Raw genomic sequence first — 16,351 nt, 5'->3', positions numbered from 1 at the left:
GTTTGTTGGTTTTCGTCTATCGAAAATCAGGAAAATACTTGAAATCTCATATTACTTATGAAAACCATAGAAATATGATTTTAAAATAATCACTTGAAGTACTGAATTCCAATTAAACAAGATAATTGAAAACTTCTTGATGTAGAATCATTATCTTATAAGCACAGTTTTGTGTTATATGTTTGGCCTCAGTATTTAGTGTTATTGATTTTGTTTCATGATATATTGTAATTGTTTTGTTATGTTCGCCTAGTATATTGTTTTGGTATCAGAGATTAAAAAAAAGGTGTTATGGTTTTGGTCTAATAGTATAGTGTAATTGAGTTGGTATATCGTTTGGTCTTAGAATCTAGTGCTATTGCTCTGGTTTTGACTTAAATTATTTTAGGATTTTGGGCTAGTATATTGTTTTGGCTCAGAGTAAAGTGTTATCGTTTTGGTATCCTGGTCTGGTATCATTGTTTTGGTATTATGGTATATTGTAATTGTTTTGGTATTTTGATTAAGTTTATTGTTTTTTTTTCTCAAATTTAAGTGTCAATGTTTTGATCAGATGATCTAGCGATATTGTTTTGATAGCAGGGTCTTTAGTTATTGTTTTCGTGTTATTGTCTTGTGCTATTATTTTCGTGTTATTGTCTCGTGTTATTATCACCACAAGCTTGTTCCTTCGCTGCCTTTGTCAACACCTGCTGCTGGCATTTGTTTTATCTCCCATGGAGACTCATTGAGTATGCGATAATTGAAGGAATTCTTATGAAAATAAAAAAATAAATTCCAGGAACAATGTCAATCATGTACAACATAACTGTATACATGTAATCTGTTAGTTTATACCAATTTTGATTTCCATCCATTTAGTTCCTGGCATCACCAAATGAGTCATAGAAAAACAAAAAAATAATGTATGGTACAGTGTATATCCCTTATGGCGTTCTGTATAAATTACCAAATTGTATAGGTATAATCACATGTGTTTGTCAAACGTTTATCATTTAATAGCTTATACTTATGATATGTTGTGTCATAAATCATGTTTGTAAAAACAACAGGAAAAAGCCAAAGTGTCAACAACACAATTATTCGAACCCAAAATCGATAAAACTTGGATAAACAAAAATAATATTAACATGGAGTCGCTTGTAAAAAGAAAGCAGGGAGAATAAGACCAGGTGTTCCTAGAGGGTGAGCGTCTTCTGCTTCAACAACGACACCCGCCACGTAAATCAAGGTCAAATCCAAGTAATATCACGTCCTTACATCGAGAACCCGGGTAGTGACAACAAACAAAACCATAATGCACATATTTAATGATATATCCTACCAAACATAACAACGCAAAGACATCGTTTGTGTGGCTAATATTTTTATATTTTTTAATATCAAAATATTAGCCACATTCGTGGAATATATTTGTTTTTACTGAAGACACCATTTAATATCCTCTATTTATTACCTTTGTATACGTTATTTTCATCACACACTATTATAAGAGAAAAGAAAGAAGACCAATTAATCAAAATATTAAAACCAATTCTCAACAGGCCACAGTAAAAGTCTGCCGCTAGTATGTCCACCAATCTTGTGTACTTCGTCATGTCACGTTACTATTGTAGTGTGATGACATGTTATTGTGACGTTACGAAGTTGTTCTTCTTTTGAAATAAACATGAAAAGCTATGTGAAGGGTGAAAGTAGCTAGTTTTTTAGTCGGTCGTTAGATATTAATTTTTTCTATAATATCTTCGTTATACATTTGATTTACCCTCGTTTCATTTGCCCACTCGCTTACCGCCAACATATTTCAGTATCATCCCATCTTACTTTTTCTGAACAATTCACAACATCTCCGTCAATGTATTGCCAAAAGCTCTTCATAACGTCAAAGTATCTGTTGACAAAATATGACCATCCATAACGAGGCTACAGAAGAATTGTATATATGCGTGGAGTGAATACTATGTATCGTTTCTACCTTTACCTCTCATTGGTGACGTGTTATCATGACCATTTCATAAATCACGTAGAGGAAGAAGCATTAATGTTAATATAGTAATTGGTGTTTACTCTATAAATTAGAAAATATAACATAGTTTCATCTAACAAAAACATTTATAATTTATTTACATACAGTCTCAATTCATTGGTGTGATCTTGTTGGGTACATTTCGGAAGGAAAACACAAAACAAAGAAATCCAAATTCAATGTTTTATTGACTTTACTCGTTGTGCTGGCCAGCAGCTATGTTCATGTAAAAATAAACTTTTAACAAATATTGCACATACTCTTTGTAACAAAATCAATCAGATGAATATCATCATTGTCAATAATGTAAACGTATATAAAAAAAATACTGGATTGTCAGCACTGTCTCACGTAAAATACAGAAGTTCATTTGGTCGGAATATGTCATCAATATGATTTCAAATTCGACATCGTCATTAATAAATAGAGATAAGAAAATACAAAATTATTATCACATATTCCGATTCGCAAATGGGTTTTTATAGTTATTGAAACTATATGCACTGACATGAATCGTACTTATTATTACAAATGATCATCACAGTGTTATTTCGTTGCCATCTGAAAAAGTCTGGGACTTTTATTTCAAAAATTCAAAACACCCATGTATCGTTCTCGTTAAGTCCATTTGACGAACTATTCATCAAAACATGAAGAAAGTCCTACAGGTCTTTGAAAGACATTTTTGTTCATTTTTTCTTCTGTCTTTTCCCAATCATCTGGATAGCTGCTATTGTTTTAATGTTCTTCATATCCTCATATCCGATAGTTTAACGACGAGAGATCTTTTTGAAGAGTGTTTTTTTTTTCTTCCTGCATTTTAAAGCACACGTGACTACCTTTTCGAAAACAGTTTTAACACTATCGTAATTTTGGGTAGTGGTTTCCATATATCCCCCAGCGTTTATTTCCCTTGCCAACTTCTCTCCTTCTTCTGTACTAACTGACGAGTCGGAATCCGGATTCCGGGTATCCGTCTGTGTGGCTACGAGAATGACTGTAGATTTGGTGCCCCTAAATTTCCTTACTTCCGGTAGCCAAAATGAGGCGATGCTGTCAAATGAGTCTCGATCGCTTACGTTGTAGCACATGAGAATCACCTCGCAGTCTGTGTAAGTGCAGACTCTCATACTGGCATAGTCATGCTGGAAAAAACAAAAGTTTTATAATTAGTTTCAAGTGCTTTAGAAAAGGTAATGTGATTTGTATTAGTCATATTTGTTAAGTTTGAAATAGAGATATGTTATATGAATAAATATATGTATATACAACATTAAAGTCCTCTTTCACGATAGGTTCAATGATTTGATAAGAGAGCAACTTTTCAAATTAGTAATTTAGTTACATAAACTAATACGCATTCAACAATTTTTTTTGGATCTAGTCTAGTTCCTTTATTGGACCATACTGTCGTTATTACTTATGGAATACATATTTTGAAGTGATTATAAAAATGTAATGAATTTAACGTTCAGTGTTTGAGCGGTTAACAAGGCCGAACTGATACTATTATCACCATATTTATGATAATAAAATCTAAACTTAAGATGACCACGTGCTATGTATGATCATATAACCAGCGTAAATAAGTGACACTGATAATATATGTTTATTAATAATGTTACCAATTTTCTATTACAAATTCTTTGATTTATCTTTATAAAAGTTTTAATAAAATTGTGTTTTTAGGCCAACTTTGACGAAAATAAGTTTTCCCCTTATAAATTTCTTTTAAAACCTGTTTTGCTTTGAAATACATTTTACACTTTCGTATCTATTTTGTTTTCATACTTAAGGAATAAAGAAGAGAAATTACGAATTCTATACCTGTGATTAACAAGATTAGTTTTTTTTTATATTCATTATATAAAGATACATATATTGATGTTGATCAGTTATGTGTGAAGATGCTTACCTTGCCTGCAGGATCATAGATGCTGACAGTATATTGCTCGCCGGCAACTGAGGTGCCTCCTGAAAAAACAAAGCAAGCGTAATGTTAACGTATATAATATATCATTCCATAATTTATATAAAACACAACTAATGGCTGTAATAGCTTATTTATATAACAAAGGACTTATATTATTTTAATATTAATTATTTTATTTTACTAGTATCACAATTCAAACACTTGTTTCAACATTGATTATAGAAGAAAAAAAAGTCCCGGGTGTCAGTTACCACAGGAAACATAGCTAGTGTCCTAATAAACATTTATTACCTTTGCCACTTAATTCGATATCAGTTATACACTAAACTGTTATACAAGTCATGTTCTATTACAGAGAAGTTCTGATATTATATATTATAGAGATTTTCAAAACAAGAAAATATCATAGTTTGATTAACACAAATATACATTAACATTTCGACAATTGAACATATCTAATTCACATGCATATTAAAGAATTATACATTTAAAGAATTTAAACTCATCGATACATATTGAAACCCCGCCTGGACACCACGCAAACCCTTAACTTTTATATTAGTGTCACGATTATTACCTGCATAGTTTTCGAATACTGTAGCCACATAATTTTCTTCCGCCTGTTTTCCGATAAAACTGAGAGCGATAGATGTCTTCCCAACCATTCCATCGCCAACGAGAGTACAACTAACAGGTTTACTTGCATTAACCATAGTGAGTATTAAATTTAGTATAGTACTTCCACTACAGAGTGTTGTATTAAAATGAAAGTGAGGAATGAGATTATCGCATTATATGTACCTTATCTATTTCTGGACCACAGACAGCCAATCAGAAACTAGCTATTTAGTTGCGGCAAACAGATGTGTTCATATATCGTTACAGTTTGATAAGAAAATACAGGTAATGTATGTTAAATCAACGTTTATCCAGGTATATGTTTGCACTCACTACGTAGACGCGTCATATCAATTTAATCCAGCTTCATTTATGTTGATTTGAGCCTGGATATGTCTAAGAATATCATATAACATACGTATTACTATCGTAATATACAACGTCAGTTTTGTGTTCTCTGTAATTCAGGCGCTTTCAATTGCTTATATAATATAATCGCTTTAGAGTTACAAAACATGTCAAAACAGTGACACATACTGAGTTCGGTGATGGCGATGGTGATGCTCCATATAGTTAAAAAGCTTTAATTTAAATATGGTCGTTTAAGAGTAACAACAACCCCCGCCCCCCCATAATAATAGATACATTTAGTTCGGTGCTCTCTTTTTCATGGTGCTCTACAATACTTATATAACATGATTGTTATAGAATAACAAATACACATAATAGTAGGGACATATACTGAATTTGGTGGTGGTGGTGCTCTCTTTATTTAAGGCGCTCTACATTGCTTTTTTTGATATGATCATTTTAGAGTTAAAAAAACACACACATAATAACAGGGACATATACTGAATTCGGTGGTGGTGGTGAGGGACATCATTCCCTCTATTGAGTCTAAATTTAAAAACGTATTATTTTCAAACGAACAAAAAAATCAACGTTTCTTTTCCTTTTGCCTAGTTAAAGTAAGATGTCTTTTTTGTAACCGATACATACCCTCTTTGTTTATGTTCATCATCACTGCTCTCTACTTGTATTTAAACCTTCACTGTTGTTACAGGGACAATACCTTTCATCGCTGGTCAGAGCCAGTAAAAGTTTGTACTTTGAGTTAACTTCAAATGGCGTAGGACAGAACGAGCTAAAATATCAAGTTTGTTCTAAGAATCAATTTTATTTGTTTTTTTAAAGGTTTGGTGGAGAGAGTCAAAAGTCTATCAGAAAGTGTAAATATACTGATTTTCTGTTTATATGGCGCCGGATGATCTTGGAGGCGAATCTCGTGGGAGAATCTCAGTATTTCTACCCTAGTCAATCCTCATTTGATTCAATAAAATGTATAAAACATACTGATGCAGTGATACATCCCAAAGAAATACTTCCACCAATACGAATGTAGTCGTGTTTCTCATCATTTAGAACTGCGTAAAAATATATCGAAATTCCATATTTAAACACGTCATGAGGATGAAACTTTATATATATTTTATAACTTGACTAAATAAGAATATCGACAAAGAACACTCCAAATTCAGATGCCCAAATATACATTTTAATCTTTTCCATCAGGTCTACAACAGAATTACGCGAACCTTCGTTTAATGAGCAAATGGGAGTACTTCAATCTTGAATAATGTTTTGCATTGTGTAAATTAGTGTCGCTGCAGTTTTTTTTTAGAAATACCGTAATATCCCTGTGAAGACCTGAGTTTAGTTTATCTACTATCTAGCTCCCAGTGCGAAACTACGTTTGGGGTCTCATACCCGGTAGCTGTCCAGCTCATCAATAACTCACACTCAATGCTATACCTGAACTTCCCTTTACTCAATTGTTTATATCGATTGGTCAACTCTGGTAAGTTGACATAGCTGAACGTGCTTATTTTGCTATCGACAAAGGTATATCAAATTTAATATCTGCCATAGGATAGTATTCCTTTATGACACTCCCCCTATCCCCCTTATCTATATATAGATCAGGATACGTAGGCAAGAAAACAACAAAAGAATACCGAAGTGTCAATAAAACCATAATCCTAACTCAAAATCGATATAACTATTGCACAATATGAACAAAGGAATGCTTTTCACGGAAACCTTTTGAATGTTCTGTTCATGTCTTTTGCCACGAGTATTTCGAGTTCTGATATCGTTATTACGAGTTACGTTATCTCGATATTGCAAATTAAGCGCTCTCGTTATTACGACTAAGTTATCGTAGTATTACGACTTATGTTGACAGATAGCAATCATTATTTTATATTTTTACATCTGTTTTTCATTTGATATTGTTAATCAGTAAAACGTTCGCTAAAACCAAGTTCGTTCTGCAGCTTTTCTGTTATTAGTCAATAATAATAGTGTGCTCGCTATATTTAATGGGTAGGCATCTTCTGCTTTATTGACAACACCAAACATGTGAATCTATGTCAAATCCAAGTCATGTCACTTCCTCACATCAAAAACATCACATATAGCTAATGACCCGCTCTTCCTCTTTACACATACATGCATCAATCTATTTTAGTGCCTGGTAAGCTAATTACTTGATGTGATAAAACTGGAATTAAATTAATATGTATATGCATTTGGACGACAATGTATGCGTTGATAGGGACATCTCTGACACCTTTCTACATTTGCATAAGGAAACAAGTTTTGCATCACTACAAGTTTTATGATTGCTTGTATCGACATAAAATGTCTTATTAAATATGTTAAATGCCTATCATGAACGAAGTTTATCGTTGAATATGACACAAGTCTTTCACAATAATATTCAATTGACTGAACAGAATTAAAAAGACGAATTAACTAAATCAGCTTTAATTGGAGTGCATAATACTCCGGCAAGAATTACTCGGTATTCTATACACTAGGAAATTAAAACATCCTAGTACGCCTTATACGATGAAACATCAATACCATTCACGATAGTTACTCACGATACTAATATAATCGTGCTCTAGTCATTCACTGTAATAAAGGTAAAGTGAGATTCGTTTTGACTTGTCATATAGTAGAAACAATACACCGGGTTTCGTATTTGTCTACAATTTTTGAATAATTTTATCTCTGCTTTGAGATTTCGATCTCCTCTGACGAAAGCTTACAAAAGCAGATAATTATTCTATTGAGATTGATTGACAGCAAAAAAAAAAGGACTTCGAGGATGATATTGTCCACATACCTTTTGTTCGTTAACAACAATTTTGTAGATTTTTGTGGAAGAACTTCGACAGAATTTTGACATTACGACCGTGGCATTTCTGCAACTTTTTCGCCGATTTATTTTTTATTCTTATGAACCAAGAGTTCTTAACGTTTTTAAGAATACGCTGTACTGAAATTTGAGATTTCTAACAAAACAGAAAGCTTGGTAAACTGATCATGAACTAAATATAAAGTGTCACTTGGTATTACACGAATGTTGCCATAAATAAACTTGACATGCTTTAAACATAATCAATGGTACTTTCTATATCACACGTTAAATGCATGCAAAGCCAATTTATAACAATGTTTATCTATTAAGATAAATCACTCTACGCACGGTTTTACATTTACATAGTGTTGAAATACGTTACTTAGATTTTTTGCTATGAGTTTGTGCGGGATTTCGATTAGCGATTAGCCATAACTATCTTTAGTTCACCAATGGTGAAAGCTACAGAAAGCAAAACTTAAATGGTCAATACTGATATCTCTAAACATTTCGAAACATTCGATTGTTTTACAAATGAATACATTTTGTAAAAATAGAATCATATTATATAGCAGTTATTTATCCTCAAAAATTCAAACAGAGTTGCATACGAAATAGGAAAAGTCTTTTTGATAAGACTTGTTCTTGTTTTAAGTGTGGTATCGACTGATTTGAAAATAATCCTATTTGAACCCGTTTTACAGTTTGAAGGTAATGTACTGTAAAACATTAATCCCTATTTTTCTTTTATGTAAAAGGTGTTTATCCTCTTTCACTTCAGGTATGTCTGTATAAAGTGTTCAATTGACATCCAAATCATTGTGCTTTAAACAATGACGTATTGACCTAAATCTTAGACCGATGACACAGTAAACGAAATCCTAGAAATAATGACACAGTAAACGAAATCTTAGACATAAACAAAGCTGCATAAATCTTAAATAATGACACGGTGACCATGAAATATGAAATATACGATAGCCGGTTGTAGTAACATACAAAAATAAAAATATATCGTTATAACCAGACAATTTACCTCGTTATTACGATTTAAGTTGTCTTGTTCTTGCGAGGGACTCCATGTCTTTTTTCACGAGTATCATTATTTTGGTGTTTCGAGTTCTAATCTCGTTATTACGAGTTACGTTATCTCGATATTGCGAATTAAGGTGGCTCCACACATCGTCATCAGCGTCCATTTTTGTGACGTACTTCCGGAAAAAGTAAAGCTCGGACTCAATTATCTTGGTCGAAAAGTGCATGTACACCGTATCGTCATTTCCGTATTGCGTATCGGGCATTCGATATCGTAGTGCAAATTATAGTAAAACCAGGGCCGATTTCGTTTAAACGGTCAAACCGATCGGACCACTGATGTTCGTTTATTAAATAAGGTCGGACCTAGTAATCTGATGCTGCTTTCAGGCGAGCCTTGAAAAAACCTTGCAAGGCCTGCATACACATTTGCAGGTCCACAAGGATTTATACCCGAAGTTGTTACATTTATAAACGGTCAAACCGGTTGTTCCGCATAAACGAACAGGCCCCTGGTAAACAATAGTGCACGTGCGTGCCGATGATATGTCAACACCCGAAATGTATAATCACACGTACTTCAGGAATAAAACTTTCCAATTCATAGACATAAACAGACTCACGGGAAGACAGTGACATGAGACCAGACGACCTCAAGAAGGTTATATAGGTAACACATGGAATGCGGACGTACTAACCTCACATGTGCATATCACGTGCTTACACGAGTTCATAAGCTCGAGGTCGTTACGATTTTCGCTGTTGAAGGAGTTTCGCCTTGTCGATTAAATCGTGTTTACAAATGAAGTCTACTTACTCTGTGAAAATAATGTTTTGTAAAATATCAAGATACCTATGAAATGCATGTGTGAGTGCACGTGAGAACGGCATACCATGCGATAGCCTCTGGTCACATATGTACCTGTTATGTAATAATAAATATACCGTGAGTTAGCGGACTGTGGAATGATGTCCAAAGTGTACATGACTGACGGTAATTTGGTTCCATTAAAGAACAATAAATTGATAGTTAATGTCATCTCTCTGCAAAAAGTTCCGATTTTTTTCAAGGAAGATAACTCTCACCCGGATCAAAGTGATTGTAAAATGTAAAATAAATTATTTATAAAGCCATTATGTATATTTTGTTCAATTTCCCATTCTATATATTTAGATCTTTGTGTCCTGTTTGCTTTTAGCTTGTAGATAATCACTTTTATCCGTACAAATTCAATAAAAAGCACTCTGTGTAACATGTGTTACATATTTTGCGATAAATAAAATATTTGTAGGGTTAATTAGAAATGCTTCTCTTCATTTTATTATTGTTGTTATTGTTCCGAGCAATGCCACACACAAAAAAAACACGGAAAATATTAAAATTGACGAAAATTCAATTTTTTGGTATTTTTCCAAAAAAGTCCCCAAACTATCGGAATGTTTAGATTTTCATAAAATCAACTCTACATAGTTGCATAATCATTATATGAAAGTTTCAACGAATATTGCTGCTTAATTGCGAAAGTGTGGAGCCACCTTAAGCGATCTCGTTATTACGAATTAGTTATCATATTATTACGACTGAAGTTGTGTTATTGTTACTAGATGAACTATGTCAAGGCTGTCTAAAGGTTGGGTGTATAATCATAGAGAACTATATGATGTTTATAAACCCTCTATACCATACACCAATTAACCTGTATATGGTCGTTATCCCACTCCTCCTGAAATGTCTGCGTGAGCTGGGCGACGGGTATTTGTATTGTTGACGTGCTTCTAACTCATCTGTCCAGTTCGTCCAACGGAAGCTCAACAACGGACAAATGTTTGCCCAAAACTAATCATTCGTAGGCGGTATTTTAGCTGCCGTTTCTGCAGTGTTGTAACTGAACATTGTTGACAGATATCAATCATGTTTACTTTTTCACTTCTACTTATCGTTTCGTATTGATAAAAAAGGTCGATACAAATTCGCCCCATTATTAAAAAAAACCTCTATTGAGTCTAAATTTATAAACGTATTATTTTCAAACGAACAAAAAAAATCAATGTTTCTTTTCCTTTTGCCTAGTTAAAGTAAGATGTCTTTTTTTTTAACCGATATATACCCTCTTTGTTTATGTTCATCATCACTGCTCTCTACTTGTATTTAAACCTTCACTGTTGTTACAGGGAAAATACCTTTCATCGCTGGTCAGAGCCAGGAAAAGTTTGTACTTTGAGTTAACTTCAAATGGCGTAGGACAAAACGAGCTAAAATATCAAGTTTGTTCTAAATGACTAAAGAGTGTTTGAAAATAAATGTCATTACACTCAGAACAAAAGATCGACGGAGACTTGTTGAAGTTCTCAACTTACACGATTGTGTTTTCGGTAATTACCATTATTTAAGCTAAACTTGTTTCGAAATATATTGTTGTTGAAATGATAGCATTTCCTGTGTTGGTCCAACAAATGGGTTCACGTGTATTATGCCTTTAGTTTACGATGGAAATTGGAAAGAGAATCCAGTTTAAAAAAAATATTGTTGTCGTTAGTATCGTTGAGAAGTTCAGGGATGTTATAAAAGGCGTTTAATATTGATGAGGAATTAGAAACGATATGTATGCTACATAAACATATTTAGTGCGCAGTTGTGCTGATAATTAATAATAATTTCGCATGAGAGTGCTGTCGTAAACATCTGTCAACAGATCCTTTTTCAAGAATGAAAACCCGCCAGTGTACTTCATCCAATCAGATGGAGGATATCGTAGGGTTAAAGGTTACATTGCCTAGCAGGACTCTCACGCAATCAAAATGGTTTTGCTCGACTGCGATAAATATCAGTCCGTATTTTCCCTGCTAAATCATCAATATCGGCGGTTAGAAAAATTACTGTTTGGAAATTTTTTTCAAATTTATTCATTGAACTTGTTAAAAAGATCATGAATTAGCCCTTCGTCAAATGTGGTGACGGTCGCAAATTTGGAGGTTACACAAATATTTCAACGATCGTTTGGTAAATTTTCGTTAAACATGGTCGCTAAAATGTATCAAATGTGGTCATTTAACGTAATTTTGGGGTCATTTTGGGTGGTCGCTGGTCGCGTTAGACAGATGGTCGCTTAATACAATTAAAGTACATAGTAAAAACGGTTGGGAGGAATAAAAAGTGGTCGCATAAAACAGATGGTCATTTAATACAGATGGTCGACTGTAATAAATACAGACTGTAAAGGGTTTTTTCATGCTATAAATGAAACATCTGATTCCTTCTTTGCCTTCTGGGATTTAAGATCTCTGACTCTGGTGCCCTGTGCTGCGACCTTGTCGTATAGGTCACCGTCTCCTGTAGTCGCCGGAGCAGCAGTCACTGGGGCTGGCTTGGCATCTGGTTTCCAACCCTTGCCAGTGGCAGACTTATACTCGGCCTTTAGTGCCAACAGGATCTTTACTTCGGGCTCTATCCGGTCCTACAACAAGCACTCAACAGTTAGTGTTTCTTGTTTTTATCCAGGCTCTGCTGTTTTTAACCAGGGTTTCAGACAAATGAAACTATTTAATTTATCATTCAAAAGCAAAGAGGGGAAATTTAAGATAAATGTATTCCTGTTACTTTTTAGATACCTCTACCATGCTATCATATTTCTTTACAAGATAACTGAGTATTTATTTGATTAAAGTAGATGTTAATTCTCAACAATAATATATTACTGCCACCTGTACCACTCTGAAACAGTCTACAGTATATTTTGTTTTTTTAGGTGTGAAAATAAAAGTGTATGCTAGCTGAGACTATAGGTTATTTAGAAATGTATGCTAGGTGAGACTAAATCTGATTTGTTGTAAATGTGATGAATTTTACATTGATGAAACTATTAATGAACTGAGAACATGCATGAGTGTACATAGAAAACAAACCAAAACTGACTCATTGCAAACTTTACAGGTCAAAGGAAATATGAACGTGTGTGCCGATGCTAAATTCAATGTATTACCGAATATATATCATGTTTATCAATTATAATCAACAGACACTGTTCTAAGACAAAATATTAAGATCATTTTTATTGAAATATTAAAACCAAGTCTCAACACGCCACAGTAAAATTTTGTACACCAATCTTGTGGACATTGTGGNATTTTGCGCTAGTTTGTCGACCAATCTTGTGGACATTGTGACGTCACGTTACTATTATAGTGTGATGATGTAATTGTGACGTCATGACCTCTCGACATAAAGCTAAAGAGCTTTGTTATGGGTGAAAGCTGCTTTCATATACTATTTTTTATTTGGTTGATTCAATGGCTTTACAATGAAAACGTAAATGAATTTAAAGATATTATAATATTGCTCTGTAGTTACCTTTGGAGCCTTCTCTGTCTTCAGCTTCCTGACCTGTTCACCTTGGGCACAAATCTTAGTGTCAAGGTCAGCTGAGCTGCCTCCTGGGACGGACAGAGTTTTCATGTGGAGATTTTTCAGCAGACCTTCCTTTCTTGCTCTGTGCTTTCTGTAATTATAGCAGAAAAAAACATTTCTTCATTCTTACAGCATGTCCTTCATTTCATACATATTAAAAGTTTAAATTTCTGCACTGGGTTCCAAAATTAGGAGTAAAACCTGTGGTCCATATGTAAACAAACTCGCATGAAAGGAATATTTTCCCCTTATCTTGTTATGAAATGACATGAAAAATGTTCAATTAAAAACTCTTTTAAGGTACGGTGAATTTCTATGCAAGCTTTCCTGGAACAATGTTTTATCAGTCAACCTCCTGATACCTTTTCATTTTGATGTCACCATTACTAGAAAATCCTTTTTGATAAAACTTATACCATTATGAGATGACAGCGAATTTGGACAGAAAGCAGTGGGCCAGGACATGTGTAACACTACTTGATATTTTGAAATCCTCCTTTCATTACAACCTATTTTGATTCCTGAAGAGTGACTAGTGGTGACAAAAACCCAACAATGGTAAATATTCCAGTGATCAATTTACAATATATTTCCATGGGTCCTTTTCAACTGTATTGCTAAAACCAATGGGTCACACAATGTTTATAATTTCAGTAATTCCAGAATGCTATGTGTCCCATCAAAATTCTATGAGTAAAGGACTGGGATGTAGATAAATCACTGATAATCCCTTTATTGTCTATAAGTTTTCCAGGGACAGGAAACCCCTGCTAACCTCCTTGGCACTGGCCTCCTGTTTGTGTCTGGAGCCAGCTGTTGGCATCTCCTTCTGGTGGCCATCTGGGATGTTCAGTAGTACACACGGGCTACACTTTCCAGTATAGGGGCTGTAAAGGGAAAATTATTAGTATTACACTGTATGTCTGTATTTCGGATCTGGTCGAAGCACTTCAAGGTTTCTAAAAATAAAGAGCATTAGGGATAAGTCAAATGTAGCTGATAATAACCGAAATATCAGCATTTGGTGTAATAAGGTAAATTTAACTAGAAGTGTAAGCCCAATGCTTCTAAGGTNTATGTGATGGTGTTCTGAGTAGAGCTGGAGTATCCCATACTAACCTTTTTGTTGACAGACCAAATCTTGTCCCATTCCATCATCACTATGGAACGTGATGAACCCTGAAAACAAAATTTTGAAACTTAATTTTATACAACTATATTAATTAAAAGTATAGATCATAACAGGACTTGCCATTGGAACAATAAGCATTTTTTTTTTTCAATTCTTAAAAATTCGGTTTTACAGGCGGCACTGATTCTTTTACTTTACACTTAGCTTTTTCTTGGAAAAATCCATGAGGAAATTCATGAGCATGCCTTGTGTGAAATTTCTATGCAAACATTTGCTTTGCAATCGTAAAATACAGTAACAAGAAATATGCTTTTCAACAGACTTCTGAATTAAAATCCTCCTGATGAATCCAGTTTACTGTAGCCCTGAGTGATGCTGATACCACTTGTATTGTACCCATAAGACATGCACAGTTCATGTTCAATCTGATTGGTTACCTGGGCAACAATGAATTGTTTGAGTCCTTCCACAGTCAAACCCCGCCTCAGTACTCCTCTCACAGTTGGGAATCGTGGATCATCCCTACATGTGATAAAAAAAAAAAAAAGATTGGAGACTGAAGCGTTTTTTAACACATACAAAATGTCCTGGGAATGATGCAAACAATATTTCAAACAGGAAAAATATCAGTTAAACCGAGGTGGATATTTCATTGTATTCTATTGAATTTCTAACAGTTTTAACTGTTCAAAAGACCTTTGTTATACCTGTGTTGAGTTTAGGACAACTTGGTTCCACAGACATCTAGCTCAGTGAAAAATCTGATTGAGTTATATATACATATTTAAAGATATTTCAAAAATGTGTGGTATTTCATTTGATTTTCTCATATCAAATCTCCAAATATTGATTATCTGATTTGACTTACCATCTGCAACGATTCCCTGATCCACAAACCATGTAAGCCTCCTCTTGGACAGCACAGTGTTCTGGAGATTAAGTCGGCTATACTCGTAAATATGTGGCTTCCGTAGACATGCAAGAACCAGACAATAGATATAAATCTCCAATACGCTAGATCTGTCAACCTCAGAAATCTGGTGGTCTGTACACCAGTTCCTGTAAAATAATTTACAGAAAACACACAAGTCCCCTTGCAAGCTCCCTAAATAATGCCTGTCTCTCATGTTTACTTCCCGGTATGCTTCATGCTACTTTACAGCTGGGTAGACTGGAGTTATCAGGGTTAAATGTCTTCTTTGAGGACAAAACAAATATGATGCCCACAGCTTCGTTTTCGATTACTATTTGTCGTAGAATTGATAGAGAGTAGGAAAATATCTTAATAGGGACACCAGCCAGGGAACTGTAATGAACAAACTTTCAGCAGACTTAGTGAAAAAGTGGGGTATGTTGTAGCTTAAATTTTTCAGATTTTCTTTTCAGTCATTATTTCAACATCCCAAAGCAAGATCTGTAGCAACTTGCCAAAAGTATCACTCCAAATTAACTGTGTTGTTTTCGTACATACACATGTTACATCAAACTTGAAGCAGTCAATCAACACTTTACCAACAATTTACTCTAAATAATTAGTTTCTATTGACAATAATTTTGACATCCTGTATATAGGTCTGAAAGAAGTTGTCCCAAAAAAACAAGGAGTCACACCCAAATCTGCTAACACGAGTTCAAAATATCTAAAAAAATGTTTTAAGACATCACGACTGAGCAGGAATGACGTATACTCCTACATACCGAGATGGTCGATGATCCAGAAGTACTGACAGTCGCGGTCGTGGTACTCGGTCGTTCTCAGGGCATGAGTAACACCCTCTACACTGTCTACGATCGGACAGGCAAAGTCGTAGGTCGGGTACACCCTGTAACACACCATCAAAACATGTACAACGAGAGTAAATCTATGGCACAAGTATATGTGGGGACCGCATGCCATGTAGCCTACCTTTAGACTCATTTTGTATATATTGAGACACATAGCCAGATTACATTATTCGACACCCTGTCTAACTAGATACATAAGCAAAGTCGGT

At 34.3% G+C, this 16,351-nt stretch overlaps 2 protein-coding genes and 1 long non-coding RNA gene across 3 annotated transcripts; all 3 read right to left on the bottom strand.

The window, feature by feature from the left end:
- Positions 1-2,492: 2,492 nt before the first annotated feature.
- LOC110449961 (ras-like GTP-binding protein RhoL) lies at positions 2,493-4,675 on the bottom strand. Its single transcript, XM_021497144.1, has 3 exons — positions 4,537-4,675; positions 3,942-4,000; positions 2,493-3,171 (listed from the first exon to the last, which is right to left on the bottom strand). The coding sequence occupies exons 1-3, from the start codon at positions 4,670-4,672 to the stop codon at positions 2,797-2,799; spliced, it is 570 nt and encodes a 189-aa protein (XP_021352819.1). The 5' UTR covers positions 4,673-4,675; the 3' UTR covers positions 2,493-2,796.
- Positions 4,676-11,985: 7,310 nt separating this feature from the next.
- LOC110449959 (bifunctional glutamate/proline--tRNA ligase-like) lies at positions 11,986-14,109 on the bottom strand. The gene is made up of 3 exons (XM_021497143.1): positions 14,001-14,109; positions 13,169-13,316; positions 11,986-12,275 (listed from the first exon to the last, which is right to left on the bottom strand). Exons 1-3 carry the CDS (start codon positions 14,063-14,065, stop codon positions 12,048-12,050), a joined length of 441 nt encoding a protein of 146 aa, XP_021352818.1. The 5' UTR covers positions 14,066-14,109; the 3' UTR covers positions 11,986-12,047.
- Positions 14,110-14,351: 242 nt separating this feature from the next.
- On the bottom strand, positions 14,352-15,319 carry LOC110449960. Its single transcript, XR_002462917.1, has 3 exons — positions 15,226-15,319; positions 14,795-14,879; positions 14,352-14,404 (listed from the first exon to the last, which is right to left on the bottom strand). It is a non-coding gene; the product is annotated as an uncharacterized LOC110449960 (long non-coding RNA).
- Positions 15,320-16,351: the final 1,032 nt, after the last annotated feature.

The sequence above is a fragment of the Mizuhopecten yessoensis genome, unplaced genomic scaffold (genome assembly GCF_002113885.1).
Source record: "Mizuhopecten yessoensis strain PY_sf001 unplaced genomic scaffold, ASM211388v2 scaffold4849, whole genome shotgun sequence".
Lineage (NCBI taxonomy): Eukaryota > Metazoa > Mollusca > Bivalvia > Pectinida > Pectinidae > Mizuhopecten > Mizuhopecten yessoensis.
The sequence above is the reverse complement of the archived record's forward strand: the minus strand, read 5'-3'. Positions and strand labels throughout refer to the sequence as shown.

What these genes read in the sequence shown, in the direction of transcription:
- LOC110449961 (XM_021497144.1), bottom strand. Translation starts at nt 4,672, where the DNA reads ATGGTTAATGCAAGTAAACCTGTTAGTTGTACTCTCGTTGGCGATGGA. An exon ending in AGTATTCGAAAACTATGCAG is followed by an intron (nt 4,001 to 4,536) that starts GTAATAATCGTG and finishes TTGTTTTTTCAG; the next exon opens with GAGGCACCTCAGTTGCCGGC. An exon ending in TCTATGATCCTGCAGGCAAG is followed by an intron (nt 3,172 to 3,941) that starts GTAAGCATCTTC and finishes TGTTTTTTCCAG; the next exon opens with CATGACTATGCCAGTATGAG.
- LOC110449959 (XM_021497143.1), bottom strand. Translation starts at nt 14,065, where the DNA reads ATGGCCACCAGAAGGAGATGCCAACAGCTGGCTCCAGACACAAACAGG. An exon ending in AGGAGGCCAGTGCCAAGGAG is followed by an intron (nt 13,317 to 14,000) that starts GTTAGCAGGGGT and finishes CTATAATTACAG; the next exon opens with AAAGCACAGAGCAAGAAAGG. An exon ending in AGACAGAGAAGGCTCCAAAG is followed by an intron (nt 12,276 to 13,168) that starts GTAACTACAGAG and finishes TGCTTGTTGTAG; the next exon opens with GACCGGATAGAGCCCGAAGT.